General features: G+C 40.2%; 1 protein-coding gene and 1 long non-coding RNA gene across 7 annotated transcripts in view; one reads left to right on the plus strand and one right to left on the minus strand.

Annotated features, from left to right (window-relative positions):
* The window catches only part of AKAP7 (A-kinase anchoring protein 7), an 87,017-nt gene extending 80,866 nt beyond the window's left edge, over positions 1–6,151 (minus strand). For all 6 annotated transcript variants that reach the window (XR_009747110.1, XM_061474879.1, XM_061474878.1 and 3 more), the window contains exons 1-3: positions 5,800–6,151; positions 2,618–2,767; positions 1,464–1,609 (exon numbers count right to left, since the gene is read on the minus strand). Coding sequence is in view for 5 of the 6 variants with exons in the window: in XM_061474879.1 (XP_061330863.1) it covers positions 1,464–1,609; positions 2,618–2,767; positions 5,800–6,142 (639 nt within the window). In the remaining variant the exon portion in view is untranslated. The remainder of the gene's footprint in view (positions 1–1,463; positions 1,610–2,617; positions 2,768–5,799) is intronic.
* Positions 6,152–6,200: 49 nt separating this feature from the next.
* LOC133280321 (uncharacterized) lies at positions 6,201–9,148 on the plus strand. Its single transcript, XR_009747120.1, has 3 exons — positions 6,201–6,823; positions 7,284–7,371; positions 8,975–9,148. It is a non-coding gene; the product is annotated as an uncharacterized LOC133280321 (long non-coding RNA).
* Positions 9,149–22,484: the final 13,336 nt, after the last annotated feature.

Below are 22,484 nucleotides of genomic sequence, written 5' to 3' on the forward strand. Positions count from 1 at the left end.
TGTAATGCGACATAAAATTTAAAGAAAGAGTGCTAATGCCTAAAACGCTTCAGCAAAATAAAATCAGATGCTCAAAAAAAAAAGAAAGGTCGCTCATTACTAACTGAAATACTACCAGTAATTATCAGATTCCCTCTGGCTATCAAGAAACCAGGTGTCTTAAGTCTAAATTTTGGTTAATGCTGCTCATACAAATTCCAGCATGTATTTTCTGTTTCAGAACAACTCTACATTTAAGGAGGCAAGTATAAACAAAACTTTCTAGTAAAGTCCTGGAATTCCCAAATGCTCTGAAATTCAGTATAGTTGCTCCTTTACCTCCGTAAATTATATAAGGCTAAGTACATGATAATAAAAAAGCATGCACAGTTAGGAATTTTCCACTCAACCAGCCATTTAACCAGCCATAGTAACAATTGTGAGCAGGAAATCTCAATTAATCAGATTATACAACCCCTACATTATTCTTGCACTTGTTTAATCATGGAACAGACAGGGAGAAAAGGTATTTCAGACTAAGATGGCACAAAAGATCTCCCACAATATTTGTGTCAGGCCATCCTGGATCTTATGAAACTAGCCCCTGCCATCTCTTCTTCACGCAGTATGCTTTAAAGATTGAAAGACTGCAGTGTAATTTTCAAACCTATGTTGGTTTATTTTCATTTTGGATTTTTTAATATTTGACTTTGTCAGAGAACAGATAGTATAGCTGTATGATGAGTTAAAATTCACTTGAGATAGCTTCTGGTATTAAAAAATACACCTAAATTTGGAAATGGTGGTAAACTGATTGGTTTAACATTATGTATCTACTTTCCTTATTTGCAGACACAAAAGGTATCAAAGCTGTACCAGAAATCCTGCAGCATGCAAGAAATCATTCTCATTTACTGTCCAAATCAGACAACACATGCTATTACAAGAAAATACATTTTCTTAAAGAGCTCTCTGTATTTCTTGAATCCATTTGAACATTATCTCACTAAACAATAAATTTTAAATAAGATGGAAAATGTTAAGCTACAAACTGACCAGTTAAAACAGTAAAAGATCCAAATTCCTATCTATAAGGAGAGCTAAAAATATTGCTAGGGATTTTCTTATTAAATTAAATTGGAATGTTTCCCTTTTTCTAAGTAAACAACAAAATAAGCAATACTGGAACAGTACAAATTCAGGCAATACTGGAACAGTACAAATTCAGGCAAAATATTGTGAAATCCATAAGACTGACAAACTGAATAAAAACATATTTTTCCGCTACTCTTTTTGAGGTAGGCAATTTTATTCACAAAACTCTTACATAATATAAAGTTATTCTTTGAATAGGCTTCTAATATTCCTTTAAAACTACCTGGGAAAAACTATTTTGCTCAAGATCAAACACTGTTCTTCTACAAACATATGCAACTGTTGAGATAATTCTGGTTATACCAAATCAGTATAATAAAGAATTTCACCTCTGGATTAGTAATTGGAAGAGAAATGAAATAATTTGGCTGATACTGCTTTTTATTTTTCTTCTTTCTCTCAGTGTCTTCCTCAATTTCCTTCCCAGTAGTCCTCTTTCTTTTCTTTTTTATATTTATTTCAGAGGTTGTGTGCACTGAAGAGATAAAAAAATTACTTTCAGCATATAGAAAATCAAAACAAAAACAATATCATGACAACAGGAGCTGGACTTAACTGACTGGAGGGTGTCTTGCCAGCCATCTAATCTCCCCATGCTCTGAACTGGCAGATCCTACTCCAGCCTGAATTACTGTAGTCAGACAAGTGGAGAGCATACCTGAACTAAGAGCCTACACTTCTAAGCAGAGTTTACAAGCAGCTAACACCAACATGCAGCTTCCAAACTACTGTGTTTCATTTAGCCAACTCCAGTGTAACGGACCTCCAAATTGTCTACACTTGAATACAGACATGACTTTAGAGCAAAAGGGCCAATATTGAGATTTAAAAATCCTACGCATGCTGCATTTTGAAATAGAAAGCACAATAATACATTACATAATACATACATAATACATAGGGATATTAAGGAAAAAGGTTGTATTAGACTAGGACTGGCCAACCTATAGTTCAAGCACCAAACCCAGCCCAGAAGAAAATTTAATCCAAGCCAGATCTATTTTCTACCTTCTTTCCCAAAAACACTTTCCAGCATGGTGAAAGTGTGTCCTCAATTCTTCTCCTGCACCATAAATTATTTTTTCTCCTATCTACTTCCTCAGGCCTTTGCAGACCCTCTCCCACCATGTGGCCTGAAAAATACCCGTAAGATGACCAGGCTGCAGATATCCACTGTCTACATAGAGGTGCATTTCTAGCCCCATGTTGGGAATATACATATTGGAAGAGAGCTCATAAAAGCCATCACCCGAGAAGTTCATATACAGTAATGTGACATACAAGGTGTCTTTATTCTGTGACTCATTGCTGCAATGAATCCCCAAATGGTAAATTTTTAATATACTCCAGTATTTGCAAGACTGAATACTAATAAGAGAGACTCTGGACTGGACCCTGCTTGCAGACAGACTCTGTTCCATGTGCACAGCCCGCTGTGTGTATGATGTGTCTATGCTTCCACGTTATTGTTTAATGTACTTACTAATAAATTTATCCTCAATATCTGTGTCGACAAATGGCATTTCTGCCATCAGAGAGTCTACTGTATCAGCAGGACATGGCTCTTCCATCTGTTTTGTCTCTTTGTTATTCTCTTCAAAGATTTTCTTTTGCTGTACATTTTGTAGCCCACCTGAAATATATTAAAATAACACACTGGGTCTTAGGTTTTGACAGTGAAGAGACATTATACACAGGCAATATACCAAGCATATATTTCTCTAATTATCAGTAAATAAATATTGACAGATAAGCCCCTCCAGAATGCCTCTCTTCTTCCTTGTCAACATATCAGCAAAATACTGCTTTATGTGGAACAGCAACAAGGGACTTGAGCATTCTAATTTAATAGTTTCTGGTCTTGTGTGGTTCTAAGTGAAAGCAATTACATGCAAGAAAAAAAATGATAGAACTGAGCATAAAAAAAATAAAGTCTTCAGACATCACATAACATTCACTTTGAAAAACTGCATGGCATATGAATTCAGTGCAGACAAACACTGGCAAATTAATTCCAATGCGTAAACACACAGAAAATGAGGCTTGAAGGAACAGGAAGGGAATCCTACCACTCCTCATATAACAAAGAGTTTTCAGCTCACTAAATCATATAGACACGAGACAATTATTCTACTCCTGCATTTCCCACACTATAAAACAGCAATGATCCGAACTTCTCACTCTGAAAACTGACTTTTAGTATTTAAGCTAAAAAAGGAATCAATGCAAATCAAACTTCATCTTGCATGTATAAAGATATGCATGCAGTTGTATCTCAGAGTAATACCACAATGACAGAATAATTTCCACTAACAAGTTTTTAAAAATGTCTTTTTTTCCCCAAGAGTACTAACTAAGCATGAGTCATTTCCTTAAGCCTGCTTCGTGTTTCTGCATCAGTAAACTCTAATATTGGCATATTGAGTTATACCTTAAAAAATGAAAGAATAAAATCTCCTCTAGCAGCAAAAAAATGTGCACATAACAAGGCATCTAACAATACTCTTTCGGGACAACTCCACAATGGGATTACTGTAGTGGAAGAAGCCTTATGTCAGAATTGCAGTTTATCCCAGGACAGCTCATTACTACAGAAAACACATTTTCAAAGCTCCTTTTGTGACCAGTGCAGATAGTCCAAATCTGGCCCATGGGGAAAATTTGGCAGCAAAAGTGTATATTATATTCTTGGGTCATGCAAAACTACATTACATATATAAGAATAAACATTACAGACCCAGTCTGGGTTATTATCATCCTATGGAATGTTTCTTGCATATATTGCTTTATGCTAGGAAAGATAAGTAAAAGAAGAAATTGACCAAATGCTAATTCACTCCAGTCTACAGCAGGGAGTCATAATCACTCTGTGGTTGTAGTCTGACACCTGTCTTTACCCTGGAGGCTATTAAAGAGAAACAAAGTATTTAGATTTGTTGCTTGTTCCCTCTGTTGACACTAAAGAAGTATGCACAACAAACATGTTAGAGCAATAATGAAACTCGTATTTAACATTCAGATTAAAGTTCACACAAAACAGATTGTTGCATACAGAAAACAATAGCCCTTCCTTCGAGGAGATCCTGAAGTGAAGGGCAAGACAGAAATCTATGAAGCCAACAAAAGAACAGGTCAGTTTGAGGTAGAAGTTATTAACACCACTCAGAAATGCAGAATCAGAACCAGCTAGGAGCAAAAGGGATTTTTTTAAGGTAGCACCAGCTACAGAACAAGGACTCTTATGAATCTGAGGGGTATATTTTGCAGATTCAGTGTTTACCTTGCTCTGTCTGCTCAAAAATCTGAGACCTAGGGTAACAAAATCAGCTTCCATAGGAACTCCTTGACCATCAAACTGTTAGAAGATAAACTGCTTTTTCTTAATTGCATGCTTAATTAATTAGCCTGAATTTCACATATGAACAGGTGCATATGTTATTCCCATATCTGTATTTGTTTAAGTGGCTGCTGACCTTCAGCAGTATTTAAGTCATCTGTTCCAACAGAAAAAAAAAAAATCCTCATACACTTAGCTCATAAAGGAGGGAATACAAACAATAAGAAACAATAAAACCTATTTGATTGCACCCTCTTCCCGGCCCTCTTCCCCCACACAGATTACAGTTTCAGATCATTTCAAATAATCTTCTATTTCTTGACACCTACACATCACAGATCACAGTGAGATTAGGTCTCCAGGCACCATTACCTGTTCAGTATGTTTATGTTTAATATGTTTATACTATACATAGGACAAGGGATAACGGCTTTAATCTGAAAGAGGGTAGACTTAGATTAGATATGAGGAAGAAGTTCTTTACTGTGAGGGTGGTGAGGCACTGGCACAGGCTGCCCAGAGAAGCTGTAGCTTCCCCATCCCTGGCAGTGTTCGAGGACGGGCTGGACAGGGCTTCGAGCAACCTGGTCTAATGGAAGGTGTCCCTGTCTGTGGCAGATGGCTGGAACTGGATGAGCTTTAATGGTCTCTTCCAGCCCAAACCATTCCATGATTCTATGTTCATATGTTTAGTTTGCTTGTGTTCATATGTTTAATAACAAAGTAATCCTTTGAACACAATTTAACTTAGATGGTCTTACTCTCCAGGCATTCTGAACCTCCGGTGCTGGCACCAGTGCTTAGACTGTTAAGAGAACTGAAGGAGTTGAAAAAAAAAAAACAAAAAACCACCAAACAAAACAACAACAAACAGAGAACTTCGTGGAGAAAAGACCTGCAGATGTAGTATTCGGCCAGGTCAAACGTTTACACTGACTGCAAGCCCAGACACAGAACTGGGCAGGCAGGGAAAACAAACACCAGACTTTTTAGCCACAGCCCGCGCTTAGGTTGAATCATTTCCCCCTACGATCTGCACAGCCCCTGCTGTGAACCCTCTCCTTACGACTCCTGGATATGCCTATACAAGCCATAGTTTTTACAGCCGCTCTGCCCAACGTGACTGTTTAACGCCTAACGGGCACCAGCAACGGCGGGGGAACCGTAAGACCCACACGCTGCCCTTCAGCACCGGAGGGCGCCAGGACCGCGCGGAGGAGTCTGCGAGGCCCCGGGTTCACCTCTCCCGCCTCTCCCTCCACAGCCGGCCGGAAAGGCGGAACCTGGGGCCTCGCAAACGCCTGCCCGTTTCCCTCTCGCCTTCTCACCGTGCTCCGGGGTCTCGCCGCCTGCGTTTAAGAGGTGGCCGCCTTCTCCTTCTCCGGCTCCCGCCGCCAGCCGCAGCGCCATGAGGCGCGGCAGAGCGGGTACAGCCCGCCGGGCGAGGAGGGCGCGGGCCGCCGCCGGCCGCGCCGCGTAAAGCGGTGGGAGAAGCCGCCGCAGCAGCCCCTGCATGCCCGGTGAAGGCGAGCAGGGAGGCCCGCCACGACACCGCGGGGACGGAGGGGATGCAGCGCAAATGCCTGCACCCGGCAGCGCAGGAACGGAGCCGCACGGCCGCGGGACTACAGCTCCCGGCGTGCTCTGTGCCAAGCGGCCCGCGTGCGGCATGGCGGGAGGTGGTCTTGGGGAGGCGGCGCTCCGGGGTTCTGAGCGTCCGCAGCCGTCACCTTCCTCCGCAGTTTGCTGTCTGCTGACAGTATGTGGCAGAGCAGACCGGTCACAGCGAAGACACTGGGATAGCGTGTCCTGAAACGTGGGGTCCGCATTTCAGTGTCCTGCTTTCACTCAATATTTTACTGACGGCGCTCGTCCCACAGAAGGGCTGCAGCCACCAGAAGTGGTTTGGGCTGGTGTCTCCCCAAAATAACCAGTTGTTGCTTAGGGCTGCACAACAGTAATTGACGTCTTTAGCTACGGTCTTGGGAAGAATGCATAGTCCTGCTCTAAGTTTGCTCTAAACTCCTTCCTTTACATAGCTGTTCTGGATGGCCCTGGCCTCTCCTGGATGCTGACACCAAGGCCTCTGAGGTGACCACACGGTCTTCTGTTGGGAATCTGCTTCTGGAGCATACAGGAGAGGCCTGGGAGTTGTGCTTTTCCTGCTTAAATAAAGACTTTGTGCCACTGGGAAGCCACATCCCATCCTTGTGTTCTGTGGGAGAAGCCAAGCCAAGTGTTGCCTGGTGCTTTTGCAGATCAGCCTGTGGCCATAGACCATATCTGAGGGAGCCAGTTGTCAGTTGAAGGTGCATGGGTGCTGGATGTTAGAACCTGAGAGTGAAAAATGAGGTCAGTTTCTGTATTTGGCTCTTTTCGGTTGTCACTTTGTGGGAGATATAATCTGGAAATATTTTACCACTCTTTGGAATGATTTTGTGTGGTGTTTGCTTATGCCATCTTTCACACAGTGTTTTCATTTGGTCTGCATAGTCCTGTGGAGACCAAAGGCTGGATGTGAGACACAAGTCAGAATTCTAAGGGATCCAAGAGAAGCTTTAGAGTGAGGCTTCTGGCAATTTTTCTTACTGTATGCATTTCAGCTGAATGTCAGCTATCATTAGGAGATTAAATACGTAAGTGTTCATCTGTTCCTAGCCTGCTAGCGTTGGCAAGTAAGATACCTCCACAAAAATTTGATTCCAGAGAGTCAAATACTGGGAGAAAATCTTCTCTTTTCAAATGTCTTTAAAAAAAATATTAATTTAAAATGCAGTTTGGGATCTGAAACTGCTCCAAATCAATTCATTAGGTGTTTCACAGAAATCTTCAGCAAGAAAACACTGGAGAAAAACATTTCTGTTTGTACAGTTGACAAGGAAGTCCAGTGCAATGTTTAGGTAAGTTAGCATTTAATGGTTCTCTTGAAAACAAAATGTATTTTTAGTGGAGCTAAAATTTTATCTAACCCATTAGCCTAGCACAAACATGTACATGTATTGTTTAGGTTTACAATGTGCCTCCATATTATACAATCTCCAGGATGAGGGGAAGGAAGAAATGAAAAGTACCTTAGCTGGATCTAGTAACAGTTGCCATGAATTGTCCCTACAAGTCCTAGAAGTGGCATTGGAGGGAAGTGTTCAACTGGGGACTAAAAGATGAAGTAACAACTTGTGATTTTTCTGGCTGCCCAAATACTGCGCAAGTTTCACAGAGGTCACTGACCTGGTGGCTGGCGGAAACTGTTTCTCGCCACTGCTGAGGCTGGGGCCAAAGCCAGCACTGTATCAGTTTTATGTGGCCTTGCCTGTATTAAAGAGAGTTTCTGATTAGCCTCTCAGCCCTACAGTCGTCCCTTTGAGGAAAAAAGAAATAATGACAATGACACTAACAGACAGAGGAAGCAGTTGTGTAAGCTCTGCAAATGTATTTGCTTACACAATCACACTGCCCATACCTGTTAGCTTCTCACCCACCTTATGGTCTCTTAATCCACCCTCTAACTTCAATTCAGGAGAGAGTAAAAGGATTCAGATGTATGATATTCCCATACCTCTCCTGAAAATTAGTGGTTTGGGAGAAAAGAGAAACTTCTTTAGATTCCAAATGAGGAAAAGAAGAATCAGTGCTATGCGTATGTTTTTCCATGAAACAGTGGCTGGCCATGAGTATTGGGCAGCTTGTTATATGATAGGTCATGATACATATTATCAATACCCATTATGTATTATCTTAGTCAAGCAAGAGATATGGGGGAGTTGTGACTATCTGGGACATGACTCACTATGCAAAGTTAGGAAATAAAGGGGAAGGAACTGGATGTGTTACAGGAAGGCCTAAATATCAGAACATTGGGATATTGTGTCGGACGTGGGAGGGAGGTAACGTATTGTAGTGGGAAGGCATGGAGACTATAGGGGAAGCTTGGGTTATTGTGATAAGAAGGGAGGACATAACTGATACAAAACAAGGCTTCATTAGTGACACTATGATACAGCAACTTGTTTTCTGACAAATGGAGAAGAATGGACTGTGATCTGGTAGTCATAAAAGATTTGCTACAGAAACAAAGAAAAATGTGAGTTGCAGAACTGCAGTAAAAGAGGTGGTGGAGTGCCTGGGATAAAGTAATTTAATGCAAAGATCAAAAAACAAAGGCTAGAGTTTCTACAATAACTGGTATAAAAGGAAGAAGCACATGAAGATGTTTTCTGTTGTATTTAATGAATATAAATTACATTTGACTGGCATCTAACATGAAGATTAATGTGAAAAGGAATAAGGTAAGTGGATATCTTCATGATCTGTTGATCACAAGCAGTTCATTTACATTGCAGGAAGAGGGAATGGAACAGTGGGAATCAGTTGAAAAAAATTAACCGATTACCCAGTGCAGCAACTCTTCACTTGCTACCTTCTAGGTAGTGACTGTTAGGAGGGACACTGGCTAAAGATCAGCATGGACACTTGTATGCCATTAATGTCAAGGTGTTTTTTCAGACACTTCCAGGTTCCTGCAGGCTTTTTGATGAATGATGACTGTTGGGTGCAGAGAGGATTCACCTAACAAAATGAGGCATGGATGTCCTTGCCAACAGGCTTGCCAGTCTCATAAGGAGAGCTTTAAACTAGGTTACTGAAGGATGAAGTAGTTCCACCAGACCTAAGCTGGAAGAAAACTGGCAAGTGTGCTGACAGATTAGTGGTAGATAATGGGAAAGCAGATGCAGGATAGGATGGTGGCAGAGGCTCTCCCTCAACCTGAGCAAGCAGCATGCTTGGGCACCCTTCCACATTCCTGCACACAGGCTAGCATTTAAGGGGCACTTCAGCAGGCTGGAGAAGTGGAACAACAGATGCTTGATGCATGAAGTTCAACAAAGACAAATATAAAATCTTGCATCTGGGACAGATGAGGTTTGGCAAAAGCAGCTGGATACACATCTGCACTAACTTACAGTCCATGACATTTTTTACTAACTTGGACTGTGCGCTGGGCATTATTATAGGGTGTAATCTCTAGCTTGAACTTCTACAGCCTTTGTTCCCTGAAAAAAAAGCAACTATTAGGGCTAGTTCCTTTACCCATTTGTCCTGCAAATTGTATCTTATTGACTAGTTTTAACATTCCCTCTTGAATACTTGAAGCAGAGTAGAGTATGCTTTCCTAAGCTAACTCTTCTTTCACCTGTCAGCACAGAAAATCCACCACAAGTCATGTAGTGCAGGTAAATCCTCCTTCTGCAGCAATTACATCATCCTTCTATAGTCTACAAAACCAGTCTTCCCTGTGTTGCTCCACCATCAGGTTAAATGACGCTATTAATTTCTTTACCTTTGTCTCAGAAGTACAAATTCCATCAAACAATGTGATATACATAGCTTCAATTTCCAAAATATAGGGTAACTAGAATACAAATATTATAATGGAATACTTCTTCATATTTTGTGAGATGAGAAGATAGCTTTCCTTTTACTAAACATTTATACACACACAAACAAAATCATTAAATGGAAAATAAGCAATTTTGATGACTACAATTTTGTTTTTCTCACTCTTTTCTCACTGGTAGTCTGCAAAGTGAAGACACCATTTAGTTTGATAAGAAGACTTCACAGATCAGCAACATGAACTGAAATAAAAGCACATTTCTGTTTTAGGAACTTTAGTAAGCCTGATGGACATTTCAGCTCTAGAGGTCAAGTTAGGTTTGATCCAGAATCTCCAGCTTCCTGGAACTGCTCTTATATTCTGACTGAAATAAAGTTTTTTAAAAAGTCCATGCAATGGAAATGTGGAGGGAAAGTGTTTTATTTAAAAAGATGCTGCCTGAAATAACAGTTTGACTTTCAGTGCAGTGAATATTGCCAACTACATGAGGAAGTCATACAGCTGAGACACTAGATCCTGCATTCCTTGAGCAAAAGACACTTTTACTGGGAGTCTTAGGCAAGTAAAGAATGCAGTTCTCAATCCAAAATTCATATTATTCCAGATGTGGGTGGGAGAAATACGTATTTACTGGCTAAAGTCAAAAATCTTGATTCTTAGCTGCTTCTCTGTTGTGTTCCCTGCTCTCCTCTTCTTTCCTGCTCTTCTGTCTGTCTCTTCCTTCAGCCACAAGCTTCTGTTTTAGCTGTGGCTTCCTTACCTTCCCCACTCCAGGTACTGCACAACTACACCATGTATTTGTCACCACTGTGTAGGTTTCATGTGTGGCCTTGTATCTTTTTTCCTCTTTTACCTGTGGTCTTTTGTAGAGTTACGATATTATGTGGAATAGGGGCAGTATCTTTCATGTACGTTTGCAGAGCACGAAGTCCAATTTAAAGGAAACAAATCCAAGCTTCTTATTGCCAGAACCTAAGACAGTGTCTCCTGAAGTTCAGATCATCATTGTTCGCCCTGCAAGCATTTCATAAGAGCAGCTCAGACATTAGTTCACAAGCACTACCAGAGCTTCAGCCAATTGCTAACTTAGCCTAAGATGTGAATGTACCTGCCCTGGGACTCTTCAGCCAGACTGAGTCTTTTCCAGAGGGAAAATGTAATTCACACGATAAAGAGTAGTTCTAGAGATGCTCTTCTCTCTCCATGGACAACAGAGCTGGCCAGGACAACTCGACTTGTGTCCTGCTTAGCCATGTCAGTTAGAAGGCTCAAGTTGGGTGAACTGGATCAAGCCCTAGTTTTGTGATCACCTTGTTCAGAATTAGGGAAAAAGCTTTGTGCTCTGCCTCAATATTTCAGCCTCTGGCAAAATCTCTTGGAGCCCAGACAATTAAATTCAACATCTACTCTCTAACTGGAAACAGTTGTGTCAAAACAGCCTTTCTCAAATGTTATATTAACCCTCATCCAGTTAGAAGAACCTGATGATGGCTATGGCTAATGCTACAAAGCCCAAGAGCTCAGAAAACTTCACACAGTGTAGGTTTTGGGACTCTGCCAAGTTAGAGCCTACCTAGTAAGAAATAATTAAGCAGTGTTGTTTTGTGTTTCACACGAATTTTGAAATTGATTACCCCTGGTGTTACTGGGCCTAGCTGTGCAAAAAATCCCTCCCACTGCTTTCATACCAGCAGTCTCTTAAGATGTCTGTTTATATTTAACCAGAAGTATAACCAAAAAAATACTCATACAGTAGCACTAGATATGTTGCAATAACTGAAAGGTAGGAAACCATTTACATTTCCACTGGTAAATCTGACTTTCAGTCCAGGTTACAACAGTGTTTTCAGCAGCCCTATTGCAAGGACCAGATTTGGGTCATTTTGTCAGGCATCCAGCCTGTCTCCATAAACCAGCATATGCCCATTACCATATATCTGTGAAAGTGGACTAACAGCTGTTTAATACAGTTAGTATAAAGGGAGGAGGAGAGGGTGGGGAAAAGCATCTTCCCAGGGCTCCAGAAGAACTGTAATTCATTTGGTCTGATCACAACAGGTATTTGGTCTTACCACAAGAACTTGTACCTGTGTAGGAGAGAAAAAAAAGTCTTATTTTTAATTAGTTTCTGGGTGATTTTCATTTGAAGAGTTGAATATTCCAGACTCACTTCTATGTAAGGAAATCAGCCTACAGCTTAAAAGTCATGAAAGGTGAACACATGTTCTGAAACACTGAAAGGCAGGAGCTCAGGTATATATGAAAATGAACTCTGTCAAGAACTCTACTTTTGGTGGGCAGCCAGAGAATCAATGATCTTTTTTTTTTTTTTCTTTGACACATAATTCAAACTCAGTTCAAAATATTTCAGTATCAGATATGCTTGCATTCAGTTTTGACCAAATGATATGATAACTTCCCATGTAACATAGCACTGTGACATGGATGCTCTCTTTCTTTCTAATTTGTACTGGGTCCTAAAAAACTTCATCATCATTATTTTGAGCAAAACAGACAAGCATCAAAATTGCAAATAACAGGCAAATTGAAAATAGCAACAAACAATACTATGGGACATACAGTTGTTTTCCTGCTGTGTCTTGGCACAATGGTATCTACAATCCTAAGAATAGACTTCCTCACAGTCAGGCTGGCTGAGACAGGTAAGCTGCATGGAGACTTTTAAAAAAAGTGAGATCCTGCCCCAGAAAAGGTTGTATTATGCTTTTGAGACAGTTAGGAAGAGCAGTAATAGGATCACTCACTTGAGGGGCAATCAGTGAAAGAAGTCATGTTTTCCTTCAGTGGTGTAATATGGCCAGGATCTGCTCCCTTAATTGAAGAGGAGCAGGACCAGCAGAAGAATAAGGCGGAAAAAAAGCAAACTGAATTGCCAAAGGAAATGTTGAGCTGCACTTTTGTCAAATGTATGTATGGGTCTACAGCAGATGTTACCAATTACGTACTGTATTTGGAGGACTCCAGAGACATGGGAAGTACCACTAATGACAGTTGACTTGTCATATCCATGCAATTAGAATGTTCATTAGGGAGATTTCAGAGCAAGAGGGAGTGATTAGGCAGAGTTCACTGACTTCCCATAAGAACTGGCAATGTAGGGAGCCTTTGTCCCTTTGATGATAAGTCTGTATATACTTGCATTTATAGAAGTTACACATCTTACTCATTCAGCTCCAGACTCAGTCAATACACTTTTTACATTTGCTATCTAAATTTTCCTAAAATTGCATGTTCTACAGTGCAGTTTGTGTCTTGCAGCTGAAAAGTTTTCACCCACATCTCAAGTGTCTCAAGTGCTAGAAACAAGACTCAGTCATTATTCTTAGTGGCTAGTTGACATCTTGAAAATCATATGGTCAGATTTCTCTCACTGAAGTCTTGTCTTGCTTGCTTTTTTTGTGACAACATTGACTTATGATCCTCCCATTTTTCAGCACTGCCTTTGGAGGATTTGTTTTACCCTTTCTGTGTACCCTTCACTTCTTACCCTCTTTTACTTAAAGCACAAGTTACCATCTTTATCAAGATCACTCCCAGGTCTTTCTGTCCTTTATATTTGTCTCAGCCTATTTATGACTGTCAGTCTGCCTGTGGATGCCTGGCTTCCAGCCCACATACAGCATCACGAAACACAGTTTGTCCTATCTCTCCATACTCCTTCAGTCACAAGCCACAGCTTCCTCCCCGTCAGTTAGTACCTATCAATCACATAGGCAGTGTTTGTCTCAAACCTCTCAAAGGTTTTTGCTCAATCTGTCATAAGATGTGTTATGCAGAACCTAACTTTTTATCTAACATAGAATCTTGTCAATGTAACCTATAAAGCTTACTGTTGAAATTCTTGTCCAGGTCTTCACCTTACATCTCTAATACTAAAACAATTTTTTTTTTTTTTTTTGCCTCAACAAATACAATCTAATACCACTATGCAGTAATTTAGAAAGTTTTTGGAAAGTTAATTTTTCTAGAATTTCAGCTTTGGCAGTGTCACCTATCTGTAAATTCCTCCACAGCTCATGTATTTTAGCAAACAATTTAGGTGTCATGACTCATTCTTTATGGTTAATTGTCTTTTGTTTAATACTGAGAAAGTTGATTTATTTTTCTGGAAGATTTGTAACTTCATTTCTAAACAGGAGCTATCAGTTGTGCCTGCATATCTCAGGAGAAACAGACCAGATCTTAACAACTGGTCTTGGGTACTGGAAACTAGGTGGCTGTATTACTGTGGCTGTACATCTGGATGAATATATTGTGATCCTTAGCTGGGTAAACAACGCAAAGATAATACTGCACTAATGAATTTGTTCTGCTTCCAGTGTGATTTTAACTCATTCGAAAGCAGCTCAGATATCTGTGCTCATCATTACATTAGTACTGTGCAGACACAAAATCTATGTTTCTTGCTTTTGCAAAAAAAAAAATAAAATGCTGTTAGCACCAGCAAAACTTCTTTGTTATTCTCCTTGAAACTGTTATTTGCTATGATATTGCCAGAAAAAACAAAATCCCAAACACCACCACCACTAATCCTTACAACTGCTGAGCTAGTAATGCACTAAGACAATCTTCTAAGCCATTTAACGCTTATGGCTCCCTTGTATGTATCCCTCTCTGTCTCAGATGAAGCTTGTCTGCTTTAAAACTAGAAAAACAACGAAAAATAATCTGGCTCATGAAAACTGGACAAGAAAACATCTTGTTTGTGTGATGTATACATCAGTTCAAGCCTTGACAGAACAGCTGATACCCTTTTGTAAACCTTTATTTTAAAGTCTCATTTTAAATTATTATTAGTAAATAACTTCAAAAAGAACCCATAAGAATACCAGTAAATTGTGTGTCATAAAAGGCACATCTTGCTGCAAATACCTATTCCTGAATCTTTTAAGGTAGTACTACTTGAAAAGTATACTTTCCTCCAGGTATACTTCCTAATGTTGATTTCTAAAGGACTTACTGCATCCAACACTGTGAAAATGATCCAGTTAATTACACGAGATGACATCTATGTTGGTAGAAATCCAGGATGTAAAGCTGTAATAAAATCTGTACTAGAAGGAATTATCCATATAATTATAAAGCCCTTTATATTTTATTTAAATTTGCCTTTTTGAAAGTGGTGGGAGTTTTTTCCCCCTGATTTACACCACGAAACAGGAAATAATGTATATTGCCTGTCTACAATGAGGACACTAGAATATTAAATAAATCCTTTGCAGACAAAAGGGGTATATGCTTACCATGATTCTGCTGGACACAGATTTTTTGTGTGTGTGTGATTCTCCTCTTGCTGGCAAAGGGCGGTTAAATCCGTCTGCTTCTTGCTAAACAGTTACTACAAAACTACTAGTACACTGAATGAGACAGTAGCTTTTGGAATACCAGGGCAATTTCTGCCAAAAATAGTCCCCTTAGGATCAGAAATCAACACTGTTGCTGTTGTGTTCCTGCTTTCAACCAGACTGTACATGCCTAACAATGAGCAAAAATTGAGCACAAATACATTTAACAGAGTTAGCTTATTACAGTTTCTTGACTATATTGAAATAGCTGAGTATAAACCAGACGATAAAGTATCTAAGTAAGTTGTTTAGAAAATGTATTTACTGTATTTTTCCTTACTATCTTGTGCTAGTTTTTCCATGCCTTGTCACTGAGTGCTCACTGTGAAGGCTGCTGTATTCCTCTTACTCAGGGAAAAGGAATTTTTGCCAGAATTAGGACTTCGTGAGCAGGTTCTGTACATTATGAACCAGCACGTGGAAGGTCATTAGGAACTGGCTGAACACTGAGCACAGAGGCTGGCAGTTCTCTTTCTTTCTCCTTGTATATCCTGCCAGCACCTGATTTTATTCTGATGCATCTGAAAATCATATTTTTAATACTGCAAAACTGTTTAAATTTCTGGTGTTCATATCTCTGTCTGCACTGTTAATACCAATTTTATGGAAAACAGGTCACAGTCTGTATTAACTGACACCCGTTTAAGAAAAAAAATTGAACCAGGAAAGTTTAAATACTTGCATAAAATATTCGCCTAAACTATGAATGTAAATATAGGCGCAGCAGAATTAAAAGCTTTTTGTATCTTAACTAAGTTCTGAAAAGATCAGGATAGTTTTAAGTCTGGAGCAATACTAATTTTATCTTTTGGTCCTTTAATAATTCTTTTTCCATAGTTAACAATTGGAATTCATAATGGCAGGGCAGATTCTACCCACAGATAATGTTTCACAGGTTTTACTCCTATCCTAGCACAGAGTCATAACTATTGGAGTTTATTCAGTGCCAAGACATTGAATTCATGGGATATTTTACTCCTGATGTCAGTGGGGGCTGGATTCTTGCCCTTGCTCTGTGGCTGCACAGAATGGAATTCTACCCACTCTGCAGTAAAAGACAAACTTTCTGGTATCTTCAGTTAGGACAGAATTTCACACTTCAGGGGTAACTCAAAATTAATTCCCCATTAACAGCAGATCCACTTTAAGACTCATCTTGCTCCTTTCCTCACTGCAGCTGTGCACATTTGCCCCTGCACCACTGAAGTGGAAAAGATGAGAATGTTGTAAAAAATTGGATTAACAGTACCTTAAAAAAAATCAATTTGAGTTTTTATATTTATTCCTAGTCATTTTAGCAATCCACCTTACCCTAGTGTCCACAGACACCTGTGTTCACACAACTGATGTGGATGCAAAGCACAATACAGATTTTATGAGATCAGCAGTAGAAAAGAGCCTATTGACTTGACTTGAGCTGACTTTGCTACCAAAAGCAGTGCTCCATAGTTCGCCTAGTTTCCTAAGGTGCATGTGATTGTATTGTCAGACATTGCCCTTTAGCTTTTGAAGCCAGTAACCAATTTGATCCGTATGTGCAAGAGGGTAGTGACCTTAAAGACAATTAACATTTTACAAGCTTTGTAAAAGAACCCCACAGTTGGCTAGAAGAGAAAACAAAATAATTCTTTAGCAGATGGAACCCTAGGCTGAGCTACTTTCCTTGTTCCAGGTTAGCTGCAGGTCACATTCTCCTTTGTCTAGGGCAGGCGCCACGGAAGAGAGAGGAGGACCTGAGATCACTGCAGTAGGGAAGGAGATTTCAGGACCAGAAGACAGAGATTTTTACCTAACCAGACTCCATCAGTTGTGCTGTTCAGCAAAATATTTGTTGTTTCCTCATTAACAGCTACTAAACGTTCCTGACATGAGCGCAAATGAAAAGATCACTAGCTCTGAGTTCTCTGGCAATGCAAATAAACTGATTTTTATTATGAGGTAAAAATAAAACCATGAAGAAATAAATAAAGAAATAACTTCCTGAACAGCTTGAAGGAAACAGGAGAAAAGGCCTCTCTTTTTTCTGCTTTCCTCTTTACCGGATACAGAGCTCCCAGTATCCTGGAGCATAACACCTATGAATAAGTGGAATCTGAGAGTCCATTTTTAATTACCGCCTTTATCTGCAATTCTGCAAACCAAACAAATTAAAAAGCCTAAATCTGAGCTTGCCCAGGGAAAACCTAGGTGTTCATAGGACTGAATTCACCACACTTCTCTCTGCACCGTTTCTCTTTTCTTCATTCTGACTTTTGAATCTGCCCTGATGCCCTCATCTGACACAGCAACTACATCAGGGAGAGAGAAAACAGGATAGGCTTTCACTTTTGTCTGGCAGCACAAGCTTGCATTCTGTGCTTTGGAGGTTTTCAGAGGCTCTTTATTCCATGTAATGTTCCTGGAGTGGGGAAGCGTATCTTTTGTTCTTCCTTATAAAGGGATATTTTTATACACAAAAATATACAGTACACTGAATGACAAGAGTTTTTATGTATTGGATTGTGAGCCTTTAACACAGAAATTTCTGATGATTCTTTAATTCCGCCTCATCCAAAGCATTTAACTTCAAAACCCTTAAAGCATAGATGAATCCTAGTCCCAGAATCCATCCAACACATCAACTAATTGTCTGACATCAAAACCAGAATAAGACTCTTAAACAGATTTCACTCCTAGCATGCTAAACATCCAGCCTGCGTGTATGTGCTAAGCTGTATTATCTCATACATAGCCATACATATGTATGGCTTTGTACACTTGCAAGTAATTAAAATGAGGGAGACAGACACATATCTTCTCTGTAAACAGAAATAATTCTTTTATGTTTAAACATATCTCTTGTTTTAAACACAGCTTTCACGTTTTCCCTGTGAAACACTGTATGCCCAAAGTGTCGAAGCCTGTATGGGTCTTTGATTCCTTTAATATCGTTTCCATATTAGATAGCCAGATGGTGGAGGGTGATAATACTCTGTACTAATCACTTAGGAAGTCTAGAGAGTGGTGCTTTGAGATTTAGACCCACAGCTACCGCCATCACTTTTTTGATGGGAAGCTGCAGATACTATTCCAACCAATTGAATGTTTTTAAATATATCAACACTGAACAAATTGTCTAAACAGGAAAAAGACTGATAAATACCATTCAGTGCTAATGAACAGAGGGTTTTGTCTGAAGTAAGGAATTGCTTTTGCAATGGCCAGAAATCAATATCGCATATGCAAGAGTATTCATACACATCAAAAAAAAAAAAAAAAAAATGTTTCTTTGTAGCCATCACAAACAGGAGATGTGCATTGCTAAGTTACTTTACAAAGAAAAAAAACAGCCTAAGGAGCAGAATAATTATCTCAATGAGTTCCTTAGGGTTTGATTTTTAATTCCACACCAATCTGTTCTGCCACTTTTAAGATCTTGTAATTCCCACAGATCAGCTGAAACCATTTTTCTTACAGCAATTTCCAGTTATGTACCGGAATACTTTTTTAGTTTGTGTTTGTACCTTGAAAATACTTGGGTTTCCTTTCTGAACAACGCACTGTTAATCTGTGGGCGCATTTTATAGGTATGAAATGTCAGATATGCCCACTTCTCATGTCATAGATTTTTTCATATGCTTTACTGCTCTGATTTCTACATAGGAAGGGAAAATATTTCTCTGTGAATTTTACTTTTATTGCTAAGCCTTTCATAAAACCCCACACTGCAGGCTCCACTCCACGCTGGCAAGCAGAGGCTCTGGAGAAAGAGACTGAGGCAGCACTAATCAGCACTCAAATATGATAAGCAGGCAGACTAAGCATGTAAACAAGTCCTGTGCTGAGTGCTTTGTTTTGGTAGCACCAATTGTCATTTCAGTAGAGGAACAAACAAGTCACTTCAGACTATCTGAATTGTAGAACAATTTAAATAGTAAATCTAATTGTAGAACACTTTAAATAGTAAAGATGTAAAACACAAAGTAAAGTGAAAAGCTCTCTAAGGCAGTGCTCAGAACTGGGTTGCTCTAGCAAGAATTCTCAAACAGCAGCAATGCTTTCCTCCATCCTTAGGGTAAAATGAGCATCTTCATTGTCCTAATATTTGTACAGTATTGTACTAATGTTGCAAAGATGGTGGACTTCATAGAATCTACCTATTCAGCATTATTTTCTCAGCACTACTGAACACATATTTGCTCAGCATGTCTGAAAATCAGGCTGTTTAACACCTGAGAACAGAAAATTAAAGTCATTACTTAAAAAATAATCATGTATCAGATACAAGTCCAGAGGAGGGCCACGAGGATGATCGGGGACTGGAGCACCTCCTGTGTGAAGACAGGCTGAGGAAGTTGGGGCTGTTCAGCCTGTAGAAGAGAAGGCTGCGTGGAGACCTCATAGCAGCCTTCCAGTATCCTGAAGTGAGGCTATAGGGATGCTGGGGAGGGACTCTTCATTAGGGACTGTAGTGACAGGACAAGGGGTAATGGGTTAAAACTTAAACAGGGGAAGTTTAGATTGGATATAAGGAAGAAGTTCTTTAGCATAAGGTTGGTGAGGCACTGGAATGGGTTGCCCAGAGAAGTTGTGAATGCTCCATCCCTGGTGATGTTCAAGGCCAGCTTGGACAGAGCCTTGGGTGGCATGGTTTAGTGTGAGGTGTCCCTGCCCATGGCAGGGAGGTTGGAACTAGATGATCTTAAGGTCCTTTCCAACCCTAACTATTCTATGATTCTGTGATTCTGAATTCAATGTGTATTTTCCTCTTACTATGCTTAGTAAAAATATATTGTTCTGAATGCAACTATTAAATTGCTAAATTTAATTATTTTTTTCCTGCTCTCCTAAATCCCTTACTCTGTATTATAATACGTATCATTGTAGATTCATTAGTTACATTACCATGCAATGTGGTATTTCATGATGCTGCCCAGTCAGCCTGAAGCCAAAAAGCCAGATCTGAACCTTGAATGACTTTGTGGAGTTATTCTTAATACACACTAATATATTAAAAAAAAATCCCACTGGATCATAAATTGTATAAAACCATCACTCAAGACATAATTACTGTTACAGCACGCAATTGTGAAATATATGTGAGAAATAAACAAAGCATTAAGGAATGTCTTTAAAATAAGGATGGTGCCGGCACATGGATAGGAAGAAGATGTAAACAAGTGGTGGAAAAGAACAGATGTGTGCTGTTTAGACACACAGGCAACTTGCCCAAGGGAAGTTTGGATTACTGAACTAACATGGCAAAGATACATAGTCTGTTCACATTTAAATCATAAGAGGTTTTGTGCATCTTGTGTGAAGACTGTTCCTGCTCCAGGAACTCCAATTTGTTTGAGTATGCCACAGTCATAGCCAATTTACAGTTCTGTTTGCTTAGAAATTTCCTCAAAAATGCTGGCAAATGCTGCATCTAGTACAAAATTCAAGAGATGCAAGTTACAGAAGCCTCTCCAAGATGCTTCCAAGTCAAGAGAAAAAAGTGCTTCAATAAGGATAATAACTTCAGTAGGTGTTACCGGTTTGCTTCCATAGATACAGCACCCCTGTGGTAAACCTTTACAGTTTTCAGAGAGTGCAGAATGCAGTTCAGTGTTGTCATTACTGTATGCAGGAGGTCCTGCATATACTTCTAATTTTTGTGGACAGCTTCCCAAGACAGTTGTGCATCATAAAAAACCCAAAACAACGGATGGAACAGGAAAGGGAGAACAGAGAGAGGTAACATCTCCAGACACTCTGAAGGAAGTAGAGGAGAAATTGACAGACCACAAAACTCATCTGAGTTAACTTTCCTGCCTTCACATTAGTTATGATCCCAGTAAAAAAATAAAATAGACCAAGAAGGAAACTTAAAATTTCATCCACATTAGAAGAGAAGAAGGACATATTTTTTTAGTTCTATTTTAAGTCTTTTCATAAAAAAATGGTACATAAAGTGTGGCAAGCCACAAGAGTACCTATAGGAATAGCAGCAATTTGTTCATAGTGAAATTAGGGTTAGAGCTGAAGACTGTACAGCAATAGTCAATAGTTGTCACAAAAATTACTCTTCTGTATGACTCAGGCTTGCACCTTCTCACCGGCATCAAAATCTTTCATAGAATCATAGAATCATAGAATCCTTGGGGCTGGAAAGGACCTTAAGATCATCTAGTTCCAACCCCGCTGCCATGGGCAGGGACACCTTACGCTAAATCATATCACCCAAGGCCTCGTCCAACCTGGCCTTGAACACTGCCAGGGATGGAGCACTCACAACCTCCCTGGGCAACCCATTCCAGTGCCTCACCACCCTAACAGGAAAGAATTTCCTTCTTATATCCAACCTAAACTTCCCCAGTTTAAGTTTTAACCCGTTACCCCTTGTCCTGTCACTACAGTCCCTAATGAAGAGTCCCTCTCCAGCATCCCTATAGCCCCCCTTCAGATACTGGAAGGCTGCTATGAGGTCTCCACGCAGCCTTCTCTTCTCCAGGCTGAACAGCCCCAACTTCCTCAGCCTGTCTTCATACGGGAGGTGCTCCAGTCCCCTGATCATCCTTGTGGCCCTTCTCTGGACTTGTTCCAACACTTCCATGTCCTTTTTATGTTGAGGTCACCAGAACTGCACACAATACTCCAGGTGAGGTCTCACAAGAGCAGAGTAGAGGGGCAGGATCACCTCCTTTGACCTGCTGGTCACGCTCCTTTTGATGCAGCCCAGGATATGGTTGGCTTTCTGGGCTGCAAGTGCACACTGAAGCCAGCTCATGTTCATTTTCTCATCAACCAACACCCCCAAGTCCTTCTCTGCAGGGCTGCTCTGAATCTCTTCTCTGCCCAACCTGTAGCTGTGCCTGGGATTGCTCCGACCCAGGTGTAGGACCTTGCACTTGTCATGGTTAGAATTCATGAGGTTGGCATCAGCCCACCTCACAAGTGTGTCAAGGTCCCTCTGGATGGCGTTCCTTCCCTCCAGCGTATCAACCGAACCACACAGCTTGGTGTCATCGGCAAACTTGCTGAGGGCGCGCTCAATTCCACTGTCCATGTCAGTGACAAAGGTGTTGAACAAGACCGGTCCCAACACCAATCCCTGAGGGACACCACTCATTACTGGTCTCCAGCTGGACATTGAGCCATTGACCACAACTCTTTGCGTGTGGCCATCCAGCCAGTTCTTTATCCACCGAGTGGTCCATCCATCAAATTGATGTCTCTCCAATTTAGAGACAAGGATGTCATGTGGGACAGTGTCGAACGCTTTACCCAA

Source organism: Pezoporus flaviventris, unplaced genomic scaffold, assembly GCF_033815535.1.
Source record: "Pezoporus flaviventris isolate CSIRO_AGI_PZ_B2104156 unplaced genomic scaffold, CSIRO_AGI_Pfla_v1 ptg000081l, whole genome shotgun sequence".
Taxonomy (NCBI): domain Eukaryota; kingdom Metazoa; phylum Chordata; class Aves; order Psittaciformes; family Psittacidae; genus Pezoporus; species Pezoporus flaviventris.